The sequence below is a fragment of the Amblyomma mixtum genome, chromosome 7 (genome assembly GCF_055824585.1).
Source record: "Amblyomma mixtum isolate Tamu chromosome 7, ASM5582458v1, whole genome shotgun sequence".
In the NCBI taxonomy this organism is placed as follows: domain Eukaryota; kingdom Metazoa; phylum Arthropoda; class Arachnida; order Ixodida; family Ixodidae; genus Amblyomma; species Amblyomma mixtum.
Window position 1 is genome coordinate 25,548,247 of NC_143018.1, and position 18,894 is coordinate 25,567,140.

General features: G+C 44.9%; 1 protein-coding gene across 2 annotated transcripts; it reads right to left on the bottom strand.

Annotated features, from left to right (window-relative positions):
- Positions 1 to 263: 263 nt before the first annotated feature.
- On the bottom strand, positions 264 to 18,579 carry LOC149335374 (protein phosphatase 1G). Of its 2 annotated transcripts, none has more exons than XM_089552063.1 (9): positions 18,328 to 18,579; positions 17,859 to 17,928; positions 15,712 to 16,152; positions 10,955 to 11,219; positions 7,327 to 7,405; positions 5,063 to 5,297; positions 4,557 to 4,689; positions 3,061 to 3,148; positions 264 to 2,685 (listed from the first exon to the last, which is right to left on the bottom strand). In XM_089552063.1, exons 1-9 carry the CDS (start codon positions 18,436 to 18,438, stop codon positions 2,341 to 2,343), a joined length of 1,767 nt encoding a protein of 588 aa, XP_089408189.1. In that variant the 5' UTR covers positions 18,439 to 18,579; the 3' UTR covers positions 264 to 2,340. The 2 variants fall into 2 exon arrangements, with proteins under 2 accessions (XP_089408189.1, XP_089408188.1); XM_089552062.1 differs by having other exon boundaries at positions 5,063 to 5,324.
- Between the last annotated feature and the right edge of the window lie 315 nt (positions 18,580 to 18,894).

Consider the following 18,894-nt stretch of genomic DNA (forward strand, 5'->3'; position numbering starts at 1 on the left):
CCCGCCGTCGCGCCGCTACAGCTGGGTCGTCGCGCTTTTTACGCCGCGTCGCCAGCTTGTAAAGCGAAGCTCGTCGTTACAAGGTCATGGGAAGTCGTACCTCCCCAAACTTCACCGAAATGCTAACGTCCGGCCAAATGTTTAGGTCCACGGTGCTCGTGCAAATGCCGCGCTTAACCACAGACGTTCCCACACACCAACACATCCTGTCCTCGTCACGAAACGCTTCGCTGACCACACAGAAATGACACCACGACGCAGTATGTGGAGTAAAGTTTCTTATGAATCGTTTTTTTTCTTTCCAGTTCAAAATTCAATGAGTGCAGCAAAGCAACAGCAGTCGTCCAAGGAGGTTTTTGTACATACGGAACAACGCAATTCATCACATCACTGGTTCAAATCACGCGAAAAAAAAAAAGAAAAAGAAGAAAAATGCCTGTGTAATAACCTGCAGCACAATCCAAACTTCACATTAGATCGACCGTGCTTAGAATACTTAAATTTATGATACAGCATATATACCTCTCCTCCAATGAACTTGACATAACATACACATGTTGCCTGATGTCTCCCTGCTGAACACGTCTGAGAGAAAGCAGCAATTATTTACAAGCGTGCGGCAAATGTAAAATGACATAACAAGAAGGCAAAGATAGAGGGGAAAAAAAAAAATGCAAACACCCTGACGACTGCAACCTTGAGATATGTACAAAGCGCATTTGCACACATGAATTGGTGGTGGCATCAGGTAGAACTGCGAAGGCCTCGCCGCTGTTCAAAGTGGGCAAAGCTGTGAGGTGGAAGCAGGCAGTGTCCAAGCTGCTTTCACTGTGCCTCTCTTGAAGCAGTGTTGAAGTGTTTCAGCAAAGTGCATTCCGCAATCCACTTCTATGTGCATGGAGGATGCCTTTGTACAGGAATGCCGGAACAGGGGGGTTCGCACAGCCCCCCCAGCCTACTGGTTCAAGCTTCCATGCCTCTGTACATGTGTATATGCTGCTTCAAAGATGCAGGTCGCAATGGTGGATGGCTCAAAGTGCCATGCTACAACACCCCCATCGGCTTCTTCTCATTCTACGGTGGATATTTGAAATGCAGTGGCTTGCTGGTGACCTAATTCGTGTGTGGTTGTCACCCACAAACAACTGTTATCATAAACAGCGCGCTTCCCCTGTACACAAAAAAGTGATAACAGAACACTGTGGGACAGAGGATGCTCGATGCTAATTAAACGGAGTACAACAACATTGCATGATAAATTGAAGCCCAGGACATGACACTTCCAGCGAACGTGTACCTGATGCCATATAAGGCTACGTCAAAGTACTAATACGAAAAACAGGTGCAGAAACAAACTCTGCTGTTCATCATGAAAAGAGAGACGGCAGTTCTGACCCCCCTCGAGACAGTGCAGTGCATGGAAATTTACATCACTGAAAGTGATGCTACCGGGAAAGCTCAGTGGCACCGCAGTCTATGAAGGATGACAACAACAAGCAAAGCTGTCAAAAGGTGTTAGCCTCGCTGTAAATCCATTCAGTTCTGCAGCCACTTTGTCCACACTCTCGCACGCTTATAAAATCAAGGCAGAAGCTGTAGGGTCGAATGATGCATATGTGATCACACCTGCCTTTGCACACAATAAAGCTGGTGGCCAGCCAAGGCAAGTCTCATAGAACAACGATAACGTACCAGCATGACAGATTAATTACTCCCATTCGTGCGACAACAAAGTGCTATTGAGGCATTGCAACAACATAGGCAACATAGGCACCGGCCTTTCATCTTCTTCCGTATGGTTAAATGGTAGGGAGCTGCCCAATGTATTTGCACTAAAAGGATGTCTGCATGTCTTTTGAAGCCCAAACCCCTTTCCCTCAACCCTCCTTTTGAACACTTCTAAATGAAATTTGTTAGGAGGTGAGCAGGTCACATTTTAGCAGTCAATGTAAAAACAAAAACATCCACACAAGGCTTTTCCGTCTTCCCGTGCACAGTCTCTCAGTTTCCCTTGGGACAGCCTCTCTTTAGCAACAAAACCAACAGAAACTACGACAACAACAATAAAAAAAAAAGGAAACATGCTGCAGTGCTCAGCCATAGAGGGCAGGGTGTCACATTCATGAGGAAGTCAAAGAACGGTGCTCCTTAATTTCATTCAACAAAGCACCAGGACTAAGTTCAAATTGTGATAGTGCATGCGGAACGCAAGCTTGGCGCTAAAAAGCGCTAAAACAAATTGACACAGGGGGGAAAAAACAAACAAAAACTTCGGGAAGGCAGAACCGGGTGGGGAAAGGCGTCACAGAAGAAAAAGCAAAAAGCAGAGATTTTACAAGTCTACACTTCTGTCATTTCTGTTGTTGCTTTGGCACCGTTTGGAGTGGTTTCAACATCGCTGGCAGTGGCAGCAACATCAACATCATCAGCAGCAGCAGCGGCATCTTCAACATGGCGTCGCTTTGAGGAGGTCTGTCCCATGTCGTCTTCCTTGGACGGCGCTGCTGTGCCACCCTCTTGCGGCTCATCCCCGTCAACAGCCGATATTGGCCGCTTTTGGCCCCTGTTGCCATTGGCAACAGGTTCACCATCTTTGTCCGGGTGAAACTGAACAATAATGCAAGTCATGTTGTCGCAGCCCGTGCCGTCACCAGTTGTGTCCGGGGCGAGGCAAGCATCAAAGAGCTGAAAAAGAGAACCGATTTCTTCAACTTCATTCATTTTCAAAAATTTATTTTCTACACAGGGAGAACGTTAACTGACTTCAGATTATAATGCAATTTCACGAGGGAAGGCTAGTACTACACATTTGCTATCACGCCTATACCAACAAATTATCACATTCTAAATCAAAGATGCTACTTTCATTGAAAACAGTTTATCAGTTAGATATGACTGAGAAATGAAATACAGGTGCTGCAATCACCGTCAAATTCTGTAAGTGCACTCCGATGCCCGAAACACTGGCCTGCTTTGCATGACTACTAACAGTGGTTCCTGAACACAAACTAAATCCTTCTCATTTCAACTTGAACACCAGTTGTTTTTTTTTCCACTCACCATTTCACAGATCAGGGACAGTGGACGGGTGCCCTTGTCTAGTTCCCGCTTGACAAAATCAACCACCTCTTGGCTTGTCATGTTGTTCCTGCGAGACAGTTTCGCCAAGTCAGACTAGCAGACAAGAAAAGGAGAGTGAGAAAGACAGCAAAGCATCCCAAAATGGTGCTGAGACATTAGCAACAGCAGATGCCAGCACTACTGGAATTTGCCCTAACAATGTGTTTATGACAGCCAGCATTCAACCCGTTACCCTCTCATCTGAAGTGAAGGTCCCCATCTTGGCATTCCACGTCATACACCATGACCACCTGGAGATACGAACTTCAAGATAAGACACTAGAGCCGCTCCTGCTACTATCGTCAGGAAAAACCACCAGATGGCATCAGTGGCACATCCACTGCAAAGGGGATAGCCACATCATCATCATCACACCAATTAAAAACCCCATTCTTGTCTTTTCCAGCTTTCAACTTATAATGACCATCAAACTAGCACCAGCGTCATCTTTTGAGCAGGTTCGCTCTCGTCTATTCGCAGCCCGCAAGCTGTGTATTGTAAACCTTCTGGTTAGTCCAATGGCCCAGGAAAGACTTTCAAGGAAGCGAAACTCAAACAGAGGAATAACTCTCTCCTTCCCAACAAACCTCTGTGCTGTATTTAAGCAGCTGAAACCGCAAGCTACACAAGACAAAGGTAATGGAAAGATTAACCCGCTTGAACCTTTGGCTATTGCAGTCTCTGTGCCCCTCAAGTAACATTAAGAATGGCAATGTGATGATGGCGACACTGCATTTCAATTGGTCCAAAGACCTCCATGTGACTGCAACACAAAGTGCACCGCAGCACTGTACAGCACAATTTGCTAAATTTATTTCTCCAAACCTTGTTGCCATGGTGTCCCCATTTTCAGCGACTTCAATGTCTAAATTTTAACATAACATGCTAGCATGATATTCATGGGAGCTTGTAGTTGCTTTGCTGGGACCAGGAAGGAAGAGAGCAGCAGATGCCTTAAATCACAATTAAAAAAAAAAGGGGGGGGGGGGACCCACTTCACAGATGATCAGTGTGATTCAAGCGGCAGAGTATACGTAAGCATTAGTGTTCCACCTGGATAAAGCAGCTGCTGCCACTGACGGGTTCAGAACGCACGAGCGGGTGGCGTGATCCAGTTCAACAATCGCCATGTGATGCGCTGTACCCCATCTCTACCTTTCCCATCCTTCAACTTCGAATGAGAACCCTAGTTTCCTTCTCTCCAACCCTCTAGATCTTCCCTCTCCCTCACTATTCTCCCCTAAAAGCAGAGAGGGGGATTTTCTCTCTCTATTTTGCCTCCTTTCCAGCGAGGCTTCAGACGCCTATGCCAAACTTTCTATGGTAATGGCCGTTCTAATACAATACATTCAATAGAAAGAAATAAAAAGGTGGCTTCAGCGAACAGCACAGAAGCACTACAAACTAGTACATTCTTCATCACAGGAATTCTCACCAGATGCCGTCGCATGCCAGCACCATGAACTCGTCCGTGAGAGGATCGATGTCGAGGGTCTTCACGTCGGGCAGTGCGGTGATCATCTGGTCCCGCAGGTCGAGGTCTTTGTTGCGCTTGTATGCATGGTCACCTGGAAACAGAGGAACAAAAATCACAACACTGAAGCCTACCTCCACTCAGGACTTTCCTTCTACCTAATTTTCCTTCTTTTTTTTTTTTTTAACTCAAAGTGGTGCCCATGTAAGGCCAATCCTATTAAGGTAAAGCAATAGGTATGAACTCTCATAAATGGCCTCCCTGAATACATTCCCTTGAAGATAAGACTTCTAGTCCTTGTGGAAGAAATCCATCAAATGATGCGATTCCATTTTCAGGGACCCATACTCAGTTACCCCGACGCAGCACTGCAGGTGTGAATGGAGGTGATTAATCCAAGCCAATAAGGAAATCCACCATGAAGACTATTCTGCGATTCTTTCAAGTGGGTCACACTGGACACTGACCTATTGCTCGAGAGAGGTTGAGGCCGCCATTGACACGCCCTTCCTTTGTGACACGACCGCCAGCGTTGCGGATGCGGTTGTACTCTGCCTCGTCCTCTGGCTTGTGGTCCAGCGACATGTCCAAGGCCTGGCCTGAGCGGCAGACGACGCAGCGCGAGTCGCCTGCGTTCGCCACCACCAGGTGGCGCCCCCGGACGAGCCCCACCACAGCTGTGCAGCCACTGTCGAAGCCAGCCTGCAAGACAGCCACCTGGTTTTCACCCTTCAAACACCAGTTATCATGAGACAAAGGAAAAATGGTATCAGATTTTATCGAGGAGCACGCCAAGACTGCACATAAAAAATTCTGCAATTTCTGTCAGGACATATCTCCATAATGACTCAACACTCATTTCTGGGTCTCAATAGGGGACATTCAAAATTCCGTAAGTGCGCTTTCTCACACAACTATGTTTAAGACAATATGGCCGACTTCTTTATATAAAAAAAAAACTGCTAGGGCTACGGGACAGGCGCTAAGGGTGTGGATAGAATGCAAGAAACATATTTTGGAAGAATCAAACAAAAACTAGTCCTTCTTGCTTTGTTTCAGCTGGAAACGCATTGTGAGCCACCTTGTCTTGGGCAACGTTGCTATGCGGGAAAACGCACTTGCGAAATTTTGAATATCCCCTATTATACACTGCTTTTGAATAATCCCTGTCATAAGAACTAGTTATATAAACAACTGAGCACATTTTAGGCATTTCAAAGCACCAATTTTTGCAAAACAAAATGTTAACTAATAAGGGCTGTACCACAGCTACCACAAACAATGGAGCTGTCCATCTTAAAAAGAATTTCTTGTGTTCATTTTCTGCGGTTCTCCGGGCGATTTCACACATTTCAGCAGGTTTTTCAAAATACCCACCGTTTCTGCGCACTGCGCCTCCTATATGAGAATTTGACGGCATTCAGGACACGTGTCCAAATGCACATGCAGCACCTGAAGGTGACATCCCACCATATCTAGCATGCGCACTGTGCGACACATAAAAAAAGCGCTGCACATCTCTGCAGGAGCAACAGTCTGATGAAAAAAGAGCAAAACGCTGAGGCAGCACATGAGTATCGAGCGTTAGCAATATCGAACGAATACTGCATCATTAGCCACCTTCACTATATCTGGTACAAATTTTTCGTCATCCAGATATCTACTTTTTTGATGCCAACATATACAGTGCAAGAAGACAAATTGTTTCACACCACTTCGAATGTCCTGCATCACTTAGTTTGGCCGTAATGGACATTTGAAGTTCCAAGAAGTCACGGTTTGGGGAACCAAAGGTCGTCGGTGCGAATCCCTATGATATGATATGCTTTGATTCGACTAGTAACTAACCTTCAGCTCCGTAATGCGCTCAATCGTTTGTTACCACTCTGAACATTCTATGCCAATTATAGGTGGACCACTGTCGGTGTACCAATGGTACCACCCACGGGTCCTACTTGAATGGCTTTCTGTTTTATACTAACACGACCTTGAGTAATGCGTGTATTAGAGCCAACGCTCTAAAAAGAATTCGCCCAATGGCATCATTTCGTGTGTCCACACAGGCATGCAAACAAGGCCTGAAAGATAGGTGAACACTGTATACAATACTTATCCGGCAAAAAGAACAAATTGAACTTTATGAATGTTGGTGCGCCCTTCAGCTTCCAACTATCTGAGACATCAATTGTTCTTTGTGTGGAATGGCAAATGTGCAAGTTTTTGTGGTGCAGGGCCACATCTGATTGGCCTGTTCTTTGGCTCCATGACACATAGCGCACGAGCGACAAAAGGTCTTTTCTCTTTCGCAAAGGCTGCGCAATCAGTTATTTATTTATTTATTATACCCTTAGGGCCATTACGGCATTACAGAGGGGAGTGGTTACAAAAAATGAAATTTAACAAACAGGAGTTAATTAAACAGGCAAAGTACAAACATGACTACTACACATACATTGTTAGCTAAGGCGTTAAAGGAAAGAAAAAAAACAATAACACAGTATAAAATACATCCTAGTTAAACAATGTTAGCTATGACATTCTTGAATAAATGATGATCGGTGATGGTGGCCTGAGCCGTCACACGCCGTCCAGATGGCAAGCCTCTTTTAGCCTGCAGATCTGGTCTTGACAGCTGGCGGCTAGCAAATGCTGGCACGACTTTTCAAGGAACGAACAAAGATGCAATTTCTAGGCGGAAAATTAAAAAAAAAATCTCAGTATGGCCCCTCACCGTTTCAGTGTCTCCAGTTGGCATAGTGTTCAACTGGTTGAGCCTGCGCTTCAAGCGTTCGTCCCATTCACCACAGCCCCTGCACACAGAAAACAAAATTTAAAAGATGCCTTCATCAGGCCTAAATGGTTGATTCATGAACACAGAATGGAAGAAAAAAACAAAACACAACATAAGTGCACAATAAACAGCCAGAACCAGCCATTGCACTTGTCTTACATGAAAACGGTGCTGCACTGTGTTTTTGTTTTGTTGTTATAAAATGTAGCCAAGCATACAAAGCAGTGTCACCCTTCCCAACTTGTTTTAAGAATTTTGATCTTGCCCTGGATCATGTCGCAGAATAATTGTATTTAGAAGACTTAACTATTAACAAACCACTATGCATTTTGACCTATACTTGTCAGCACTCCTACACATTATTGCCTTCCACACATCTGCTCAGAGAATGCCAGAAGGTCATCTTTTTTTTTCGGCCAGGAATGCAACATCAGGGTTTACGAGAGGAGAAATTGCAGCTTGAAATATTGCTAAGTTAACACAACAGGGATCAGAGTGATGCAAATGGCCAAAGTCACTTTGGAGTAGTTTTTGGAGACTCCAAGAGTGCCCTATGGCACACAAAAGTGAGCATTAGGTGCAGGTATATTGTATTTTCAGGTGTATGTGTCGCGTTTTTAGATTTTTTTGCCGGTGCAAATTATTTACGGCAAGAACTGACATGCAACCATGCGGCATCTTTTGCCGTTCCTAGTAACTATGAAAAGAAAATCGATGAGTAGAAGAGAAAAAGAATCGCTTTATTGCAGTTCTAGCGCAGTGCAATCCACCACCATGATCCCCTTCCGCGAGGACCCAACTATGCCTGCACAGTGGCAGGTGTGCGCTCCTCAGGGCCATATCAGCAATGCAAAGATAGCTCACTGCAGATGTGGTTCATGGTAGTGGAAAGCAGATCGTGCTCTGCTAAAACGGCATTTAAAAAATTTATCCTATGACTAGAAACCCATAATTTCGCAGCAACCGGAGTGAATACGACATCGGTGCAACGCCATATCCAGTGCGGTCATATTCTCGAACGGTTTGATTTCAGCATTGCATCTGCACGGCTTCGCGCAGGTAGTGCATTCTTCTTACTCAAAGAGACACAGCCTGACAGCCAAAGAACCAATGATGCAAAACTGAAGTTGCGTGCTGTTGAATATGCGCTGGAGAACTGAGAACTTTGCGCTGTGCCGTTTCCCCACTTTGGCCGAGCAGGGACGTGGTAGTCAACAACAGTGCCGCTCGTGAATGCCATACACATTTCCGGTGTGCTCTCTCCACACCATGGAATGACCAGAATAAATCCTCGCACGCGGCACGCCGATTTTGCTTTTCTGTTTTTACAGTCGGGCCCACTTATAGCAATACTGGTTATAACAATATATTGGATATAACAATGATCAGTCGTGGCACCGTCAGCTTTACCATGTGTTCTATGGTAAAATAAACTGCTTATAACAATGCTGTCAAGGCACATTATTGGTTCTAACAATTAAATCTGATAATTGAGTGTCAACCATTATAGAAAAAAAAAATACAAGGAAATGCTACAACCACACCAGCAAAACCACGCTTACAACACAAAAGCGTGCGCGTGTGGGGCCAACCAATGGACTGAGTCGGCGCAGCGGCGCCACGAAAGCAAAAGAACCTGTGACCACGCACTCAGAAACGATGCTACCGGGCGTGCCGAGGATGCTTGTGCGTCGCAAATACACAGGCAGCAGAAATGACGGATGCATTCCCTTGAGCAAAAGACTCATGCAGAGAAGAAAGTAAAGAGCATGGTAGGGAGCCTTGGCGGAGCAGTCCATTATTAACGTTTCTGAGGGGTGCGCCGCTCACAGAAAAAAATGCGCAGAAACGTTTTTCTTTGTTTTTACACTCTGAGCTACGGCTGACACCGACAGCGCGTACGTTGCCCCATCTTCCCCTGTTCTTCGCTAGCTTCCTCACGCTCCCAGCTTCACAAATTTCATGCGTCCCAGGGGCAGGAGTCATCACGTCAGGCGAGCTGCCGCATTGCTGCATTGGCTACGCGCGCCATGCATACTCCCAATCAGTCGGTGCAGTGCGTGTGCGTGCAGCCAGCGCGGTTTTCCTCTAGTCAGCTGTCACCGCACCCTTGGTTCTGCATGCTTCTTGAATTTCCGTTAAGATTCACTTCCAGAAAGCTGGCTTGATTCCTGTGACGTGGAGGTGTGCGAAGCTCCCGCCGGTGCATGCAGTGATGACGGTGCTTTGGTCATCGGTGAACAGTGAACATTTTTCCGGACCCCTTAAGTTCGAATTAACGAGCTTTTACAGGCATTAGAACAATCAAACCCCTCCGGGTATTTACTGCCAATAAATGCTATGAAGCATGTCATCTTTTCTTTTTTTCGGCACAACCCTGTTATAACAATTATTAGTTATAACAATGGTATTTCCATGGCACTTGAATATTGTTATAAGTGGGCTTGACTGTATTATGCGGGGTGACAACATACCCGGCCAGCATGATGCCCGCTCGCATACACCAAAGACTGATCGAAGGATTCTCGGAAAAATTGCGTTTTCCGCTAGTGCTGCCTAAAACAGAGGCAGCACAACATATGGCGCGCAAGAATTTTGTGTGTAAGGAAATACGGTTTTGGTACAGGCTTGGCACAGATTAGTCGTAATTTGCTGTGATGTAGCAGCATATAGCAGGCTCTGCCTTTTGACGCAGTTTCGTGCAACTGGCACAGCAGTCACATCACTGGGGTCATAAACCTTCACCCTGTCAGGTGACATGTTCTAAGCTACTCAGCGGCAACTCATAATAGGGGATATTCAAAATTCCGCAAGTGCGCTTTCCCACATAACTATGTTGCCCCAAACAAGATGGTTGACTTCGCTATAAAGGAACTACGTGGGCTACAGGACAGGCTCTAAAGATGTGGATAGACTGTAAGAAAGGTATTTTGTAAGAATCAAACAAAAAACCAGTCTTTCTTGCTGTTTCAGCTGGAAACGCATGGTCTGCCATCTTGTTTGGGACAACATTGTTATGCGGGAAAGCGCACTTGCAGAATTTTGAATATCCCCTATTGGTAGCTAATCTACCATTTGGAGACAAAAGACCCCAGGATGAGTAAGCCAACTGGAAATGCTGCTAAGCTGACACAACACAGCGGTGGGAATAGGCAAGATTGTTTTGGAGCAGGCCTAGCAGCAGGAAAAATTTCATTCGGTAGTGGCTGCCACTTGTTTGGTAGAAAACTCTCGAGCCTCAGAAAAAGAGCCTAAAGACGAATTTGCATCCTTCATTTGCAAAATGTTTCTTTTATAGTTATCATAAATAAAAACACAACACAGAACAGCAGATAAAAAAAAAAACACAAACAAGTCCATAGAGAGCTTTGAGAAAATAGGAATATATAAGCCTTTCCATACTATATATATATAAAAAAAAGGCTGCAACAAATGAAAAATGAAACACTACACATTTGAAACAAAGAAAAAAATAGGAAACTCGGTATCCCAAAAATATTTAGCAGCAGAACCGTGTTCCTACAGCACTGCTACACAACAATTTAGTCCCTTGTAGTAGTCCACTCACTCATCATCTTCCCCTCCTGCTTCCTCCTCCTCCTCTTCTTCTTCATCCTCTTCGTCACCTTCTTCGTCTTCTTCCGACTCCTCATCCTCGGCACTCTCCGAGGAGTCCGATGAGGTGTCCTGGTCGTTGACCAGTGCCATGTACGGCTTCCAGTTGCGGCGCGACCTCCGCCCTGTTTCCGGCTGTTCATCAGTTGTGCCTGCGGAGCCCGATGACGACGACGCGGAGCCACCTGCTTCGCCTTCACTTGAGCCTCCTGCTTTAACTGCGCAACGAAAAAGTGCAAAGTGCCGACAAAAGCGCTTCAATTTCATTCATTCATTTATTTCCGACATATCGTTGGGAAACCCTAGGCGAAAAAGATGTTCAGAAACAGCTTGAGAGTGCCTGGGGCCCGTACAAGGCAGCAGTGTGCAGATTACCACAGTAATATAACAGTATCAGGCAGTTCACATTTCACAAGCAAAAATAGTTGCGAATTTCAAAAAACAAAATGAACAAAAGATTACAAATAGCACTGAGAAAAAATATTAACAGAAAACAATCATTAATGTGAGTCATTTTGCTTGAAGAAATTAAACTCCGAATAATTTATAAAAGCAGTCATTAGATGGACACAAATAGCTTGCATATTTGTTTTCGGGTCGCACTGGCAAAGCCAATACCTTGATGTGCAAGCTTATTTAGCAGAAAAGGTAGTTTGTTTTTTTTAGGGACTGCAACATGTAGGCAGTGCGTCTGTAAGGTCATCATCATCATCATCAGCCTGACTACACCCACTGCAGGGCAAAGGCCTCTCCCATGTCTCTCCAATTAACCCTGTCCTTTGTCAGTTGCCGCCACTGTATCCCCGCAAACTTCTTAATCTCATCCGCCCACCCAACTTTCTGCCGTCCCCTGCTACGTTTGCTTTCTCTTGGAATCCACTCCGTTACCCTTAAGGACCAGCGGTTATCTTGCCTTCGCATTACATGCCCTGTAAGGTATTAACCACTTAGTACCGCTATTGGTAAGAGAGTAACCAGTATACACTGTTAGGTTCGATATGAATGAAATAAATGAATAAGATGGAATTCTTTTAATGCTTATAATCCAGTATCGGAAAACAATTCTTCACATCGATAGAGGTAAGGTACAGCGATGATGTAGCGCAATTCTTTTTGTTTGTTAGGCAATGTTTCGGCTAAGGTCAAAACAAGTGCAGCAAACAAAAGCTGTCGAACTGAACTCTGGTTTGTAAGTTTCTGCCGGCAAAAACGTCTGGCAACATAGCCAGCTACTGACACAAATACAATGATCGTGATAAGCAACTCATGGTCACAATGCAGTCCAATATATACGAACCTATTTCACACACCTTCTCTGCATTCTGTGCTTTACTTTCTGCACTACTTATTGATCCTTTTCAACTTCATTTGTATTGTTTTCACATTGTTTTTGATTGACTATATTAATGTATTTACTATTTTGCTTGTTTCTCACATTGTCTTTGATTGACTTCATAATTTGTTTACTGTTTTGCTTTGTCTAGCTTTCTTTCTAGTTTTTATTCTCTTTTTTTTTTCTCTCTCTTCTTGTTCTTTTTTTTTGCCTTTTCTTATGTATGACCGTCGGACACTTGTATCCCCCCCCCCCCCCCTTATGTAATGTCCCCACGGGACCCTTAAGGGTTAATAAATGATGATGATGATGATGATGATAATATATTGGACTTTGTAACAAGTGCTACATTCACAGACCCAATGAGGTACCTTAAGGGACATCGAAACAGAAAGCATTTGCTTTCAGAAAGTATATTTTCGGGACTCTCAGAGCATGTTCAGTGTTTCATGAACAATCCAACATATTTTTCCACCATGAAAGCTTTCAATAATGCCCCTTATATGTCCTCAGCACTCATACTACTGCCTGTAGTATTGTGAAACCACTAAACACTTTTCCACAACAAACAACACAGTGCGGAGCACTTGAGTTGTCACTCTGTCTCCGTCCCTGTCCTCGTGGTGCCTCAGCAGTATGAATTCGTACCAACTCGCCCAATTAAACTTTAAACCCTTTTAAACCCAGATGAAGTTTTGGGTGGAACTTATGATGACAGATGCCACTTGTCTGGCCTGAATTGGTCGTGCTGGCTTAGCCAATGGCATGGGTTCAGCTACACACTACAGAAAGATTCAGATGCTCTATAATTTCGTTATACAAGTGCTAATGGCCCTGCCACATGTTTCGATGCTTTCTGCAGCTGCTTTAAGGTATGTCACAACCTTTTTCAAAAATGTTTTATATTTTGACTATTAAATTTTTATTTCACATTTACCTTATAAAGCACCGTTTTATATGATATTCAAAAGCAAAAAAGAGTGAAAAAAGCCATGCTGGCATTTATTATTCCCAAAAAATTGCCCAAACATGGCTGTTATGCAAACATTCATAACTAGCGAATGAAGAGCAGGAATTGTAAACTTTTTGGCACAGAGTTAGCCAACTAACCATACTGTGCAACCAACTAGGATCTTTGCCATCCGATAATTGTGAAAAAAGTTATAGCAATAATGCCAAAGAAAACAAAAAAATGTGTCATTTTTGCCTGCATTCCCTGACATAAAACATGATTATACCAAAACCCGCCATTCGATTTCATTTATCCTAGTTCATTGCACAGCCTAATAATAAAGGAACGAGCGTGCAAAGTTACATTGAAAAATATTAATTCATTTTGAAGTTATCACTGTTTGCGCAACACAAAAGTGCAAGAAATCAAGTTTTGAGAAAAACAAGATTAAAGTTTTTCAATCCTTGTAGAAACAAGATCATCATGCCCTAGGAAGTTAAAATCCTCTAGGTTCATAGCTAGGGCCCTCCTTAGCTGACATGAGCTCTCTTTTGGCATTTGTTGCTGCCCTTCTTATTATGCGGAGATGTTTTGCCTCACCCGTTGATTGACGCTGGGCCTTCATCACACGGTAATGGTCACTGGTGCAACATGCTACGAGAGGGTGGTGGCCAGATTCGATGCCTGCTTCCCTCAAAATATCTGCTCTACTTCTGCTGCCATCATTGAAGGACCAATTCGGTAGCATTCAAAGCGATAGCGTGAAGCGCGCGCAAAGTAAACAACTGAGACACTTGGAGAGTCGTGCATCCCGCTTGCGGAAATTTAAAGCGATGTTTAAAAAAAAGGAAGCCTTACAAATAATGCCTTTGAATAATCTTTTATGTACCAGACTATAAAAAAATGAAAAATTTTCAATATGCGCCGTTGATTATTGCCGAGTTATCATTTTCTGTTACCAGACCCCATTAGTTTCGGTTTCAGAATTGTTCACCACCTGTTCGAAAGTTGGCTATAACTTTTTAACAAAATAAGATACAAACATTATTCTTGCTGCAAAACATTTTGGAATGTTTGGGGATTCCCAAAATATAAAAAAGAAAAAATGCCATTTTTACAAAAAAACGCCTTTTCAAAGGTGGTGACATACCTTAAATGAGGAGACCATTTGCTTACGACTGCAGTGCGAATCAGCACTGTTCTACATCTTCCGCTTATTTTATGCAATGTGTATGATGTCTGACCCTAATATGCATACTTCAACGAACTAGTTCTGATATCCCTGTGCAACGAACACCCTTGTAAAACACTGCTGCGAGCGGCACACCACTCTACCGTTCACCCACTACACATTTTCACAGTTAGTTATGTCCTTAGAAAAGTGTTAAGTGCAGTATGCGACGTGAGACGCACTGTGTCATCATGTATGAGGTTACGCACAGCATACTATGTACTAGTAAGTCAAGAAACTCTCAATGCAGCCAGCGACGTTTTATCCCTTGCTTTCTTGTGGGATAAAGTGCGTGATGAATTGGCACTGCTGCTGCCTAGTTTGATCACAAAACAGAGGACTCCTACTAGGATTGCTAGCACTTACAAGAAAAGGCTCGGTCATCTGTCAAAGAACACATCAATGCTAGTCACCGTCAGTCCAAAAACTTTCAATGTACTCAACCTTGAGGAACTAAGACTGGCTACCAGCAGCGCACTACACGTGACGAAACATAAAGGTGTCTGTGTGCTACGATGTCAGTACCCGTTAAAGAACCACTGGAGATCAAAATTATTCAGGAGCCCTCCAATACAGCACCTCTTTCTTATTTCACTCCAACCTTCCTCCCTTCCCTCAAGGTGCGGTTGAGCTGTCCACTGAGTAGTGAGACAGTTACTGCGCCTTTCATTTCCTCAAAACCAATTTCCCAATGACATCACAGCGGCTGCAAAATAGGAGACCACAAGCATGGCAATAGCCTGAAGATTTTACTCTGCTTAACACCACCTGCACCAACCCTCCAGCTCTAGAGATTCCATTTCAATTACAAGGTGCCAGAAGCTGGGTGTTATACCATTTGTTGGCGTCTAATGTCGTGCAAGCCACAGGCGTTAACAAACCTGTTTTGACAGGGGTTGCTGTGTCGGTTTCTCAACTCTCCGCATGACCATGCAAACATGCCACATCACGCTACTTTGAACCCAAGAATATCACGTTAACGATTATTATTCAAGCTTGGCAGTGAGGTCTGGCATCGACTGACGTACTTTCCCATTTCCCACTAACTACGCTTGGCGGGTGCTGTCCTTTTAGGAAGAAATGACGGATCCCAGGACTCCTCCGAGTGCGGTATTTTGGGCCCCCGTTATACTAAGAGATACCGACAAGCCACACGAACTGCCACGGCGCCACTTTCCAGCGCAACACACTCACCCTCGTCACAGGGCTTCTCCTGGCCCAACTCCTCCGGGGAGCACTCCCCGTTGACAACCTTCTCTGCAGCAGGAGATTCCGGTTTGTCACCGGAGCCGCTTCCTTCCTCGTCACCTTCACCTACTTTGCCACTCTCCATGGCCTTTTCGTATGCTTCCTTCATTCTGCCAGTGTAGCGTGCAAGGAGGTCTTCAATGGGCATCTTGGCCTCCGCATGCAGCATAGCTGCTTCGCCCTCTTCCGGCGTCACCTCGCCCGAGTCGTCCGAACTGTTCCCGGCGAGCACCTTGAGCTCGCTCAGCCCAGTGGAGGTCACCAAACTGGCGTCGAACTGAAGGAAGCCCTCTCGCAAGGCCTCCTCGAGATTCCCTTCCTTGTAGCACGCGAGTGTCTTGACAAAGTCGGGTAGCTTCATGGCACAGTACTTGGCCACTTCAGCACCTGCGGTGGGCAACAGTGTGTGGCATGCCAACAACCGTGGAACACGAAAGCTAAGAATGAAGTATTTACGGGTGAGGGATGGGACGCAACAAAATACTAACGTGAAAGCGGAGGTAAAGGAGACGGAAAGAAAGATGTGGAAAGAAAGAATGCAGGAAAAATCGGCGCTAGGCATATATAGGACACGAAAACAGGACATCAAAAAAGAGCGATTATTCGATAATTCGCGGGGCAGTTCACTGCTTTTTGAGGCTAGGACAGGGACTCCGAGAACAAAAACGTATAGGTCCAAATTTGAAGAGGTGGATATTTTGTGCTCTGCTTGTAAAACGGAAACGGAGACCACAGAGCACTTGGTTCTGAGGTGCGCAGAACTCCGCCCAGCCCTCCCAGAGGGGGCAGCAATGGCCATAGAGATAGCGCTGGGATTTACTGGGGAGGACAGGCGAGTGGATGGGAAAAGCGTGGCATTGACGAAGGGGAGGTTGGAGGATTGGTGGCGGAAATCAAGGGAGGGGTGAATTTGGAGGGGAAAAGGATAGCCAGACTAGACATTGTAAGAGCGAAAGGGAAAGAAAGGGAAAAGAAAAATAAATCAACAATGGGGGAAGTATAGGCTAGGTGGCGAAAGCTACCGCCCGGTACAAAGGGTAAAGCCATTATCATCCATCCATCCATCCATCCATTGTGCATTTGCATCCATATGAACGACATTCACTGCAAGTGCTAATATAGGATAAGCGAAAACAATAGAAGTGCTAATATGCACTAAACAAAACAAGAATCTCACACATCAAAACTATTTGAAGCCAAATTTTTCCGCTCTAGATGACATTTTCTTTACACTTGAAAAACACATCCCCCTTTTTCTTAGCTGAAACTTATTTCTTTTTTGTTTAAAAGCGCCGGAGGAAAACCTTGACAGGTAATGAGATTAACGACTAGTTTATGGAGAGGACATCCTCTGATCGACCTGTGTAGCAATCAGACGAGCCACATGCATTATAAACAACTTCAGCTTTGTCCACATTTGTCTGACAGCAAACTTTTCCACACAGGAAAACGGGGTTTCTGGGCACTGGGTTATGAAAGCTCTATGATGCTTCCAGGCACCTCTTACAACATTGGAGCCCCTTTTTCGTAGGCTGACAAATGAAATGATGGCCATGGGCACACAAATACGCAGGACAAACATTCAGCACGTCCGTAGCACGAAAACAGAGTTGGTATTTGCACGGAGAATTGATCACAACCAACTCATTCCAGCAATGCTTCTTGATGAACATGATATGACAGAATGGCCCAGTAACAACCACCTAATCAGCACATCCAGTTTACACGCATTATCAGAGGACTGTGAGATTTAATTACAATAGCTTTCTGTTCCCAGTTTGCTCGATCAGTATTTATTTATTTTTTTTTTGCATGTATTCCAAGTTACCAGTGACACTGTCTCTATATCTGCGCGTTCGTTATTATTCGAGACATGAGGCAAATCGTTTTGCTCTGCATCGATCGTCAGACGCGTGATGCAAAACGCTATAAGAAGTTACTCCTGTCAAAAAGCAGACTCGGGGCGACGCAGACTCAAAAGCTTGGGCGACTTCCCGAATCACAGTGAAATTTGAGCGCCCAAACGCACACGAAAGCGGGACCGAAAAGGTACCGACGTACGGTAGCGAGCATACCGTCGGAAAGGAACTTACCTCCGTGGCCATCATACACCGCGAAAAAGGATGTGTCGTGATCGTAACTCAGGATCGTGTTGTGGGCATCCTGTAAGGAAATCAGTCAACACAGGACGTCAGGTTTGTTTACATCAACAACGTGGGCGGAGCCAAACCGCTCAAATAACCGCCACAGGCCGGACGCCGCCGTTTAAGTTACGTGCAAAAACTCTATGAGCCTGAGCGCGTGGAGCTACAGTGCTAGAAACTGCGCGGAAATGAAAAAAATGCGCGGTTTCTATCGTAGCCGGCTCAGCGTTTCATTGAAGGATTCACACGGAGGGTCAGTAAGCCCGCCAACACCGGTGCCTAAACGCGGGGTGCAGTTAACGCTCGTATCCCACTAATGCGTCTACAATTTCACTGATTTAAGGTGTCCGCGCGCTGTTAACTCTCGGCACGAAAGTACGATCCGACTCGTCAGGAAGACAATTAGAGATGGCCTTACCTCTTGGCTCATACGCCAGCCTTGCATGGACGACGCGCCGTACGAAATGCGGCTGCCAGTCTCGTTGGTGGAGAACTTCTCCGTTACGGGTTCCGACAGGTAGGCACCCATAACGAGCTGGGAATCAACGAACGCCGGAGTTGATTTCGCTATCCGTCAATGTAGCGGTGTACACGGAGATTTATTGTACGCGAGAGCACGCAGCCATTACACGTGCCCGCTTGAGCCCGCTTTGTGGAGTTGAAGCGACGACAGCGCTCTCGGGATCGACTACCGGCGGTAAGCATCAACAGAAAATACCGGAGGTGACGTAACTGACAACAAATTTGCATGAATAAAGGTCAATGCCGTATTTGTTGACAAGATGTAACTTGAGTACCTTTGGCGCAAATGGTTCGCGTTGAGCTACAACTGACTGACAGTTTGTTTGGTCAAAATTAGCTGCTACTACATTCATGAGGTACTTATTGTGCTTGCGGAATTCAAAACTCCATTGCCTTTTACGCCGGAAGACGCCGTGTCTTCTGTCAGATTAAATGCAACTTAATAAATATTTATTTTGTTCAG

Bases quoted from the DNA above. Each gene is read 5' to 3' on its own strand.
- LOC149335374 (XM_089552062.1), bottom strand. From the start codon at position 18,438: ATGGGTGCCTACCTGTCGGAACCCGTAACGGAGAAGTTCTCCACCAAC. The intron at 4,690-5,062 runs GTCAGTGTCCAG...CTCTGTTTCCAG, and splicing joins CAACCTCTCTCGAGCAATAG to GTGACCATGCATACAAGCGC. The intron at 3,149-4,556 runs GTGAGAATTCCT...ACTGTCTCGCAG, and splicing joins CTGGCATGCGACGGCATCTG to GAACAACATGACAAGCCAAG.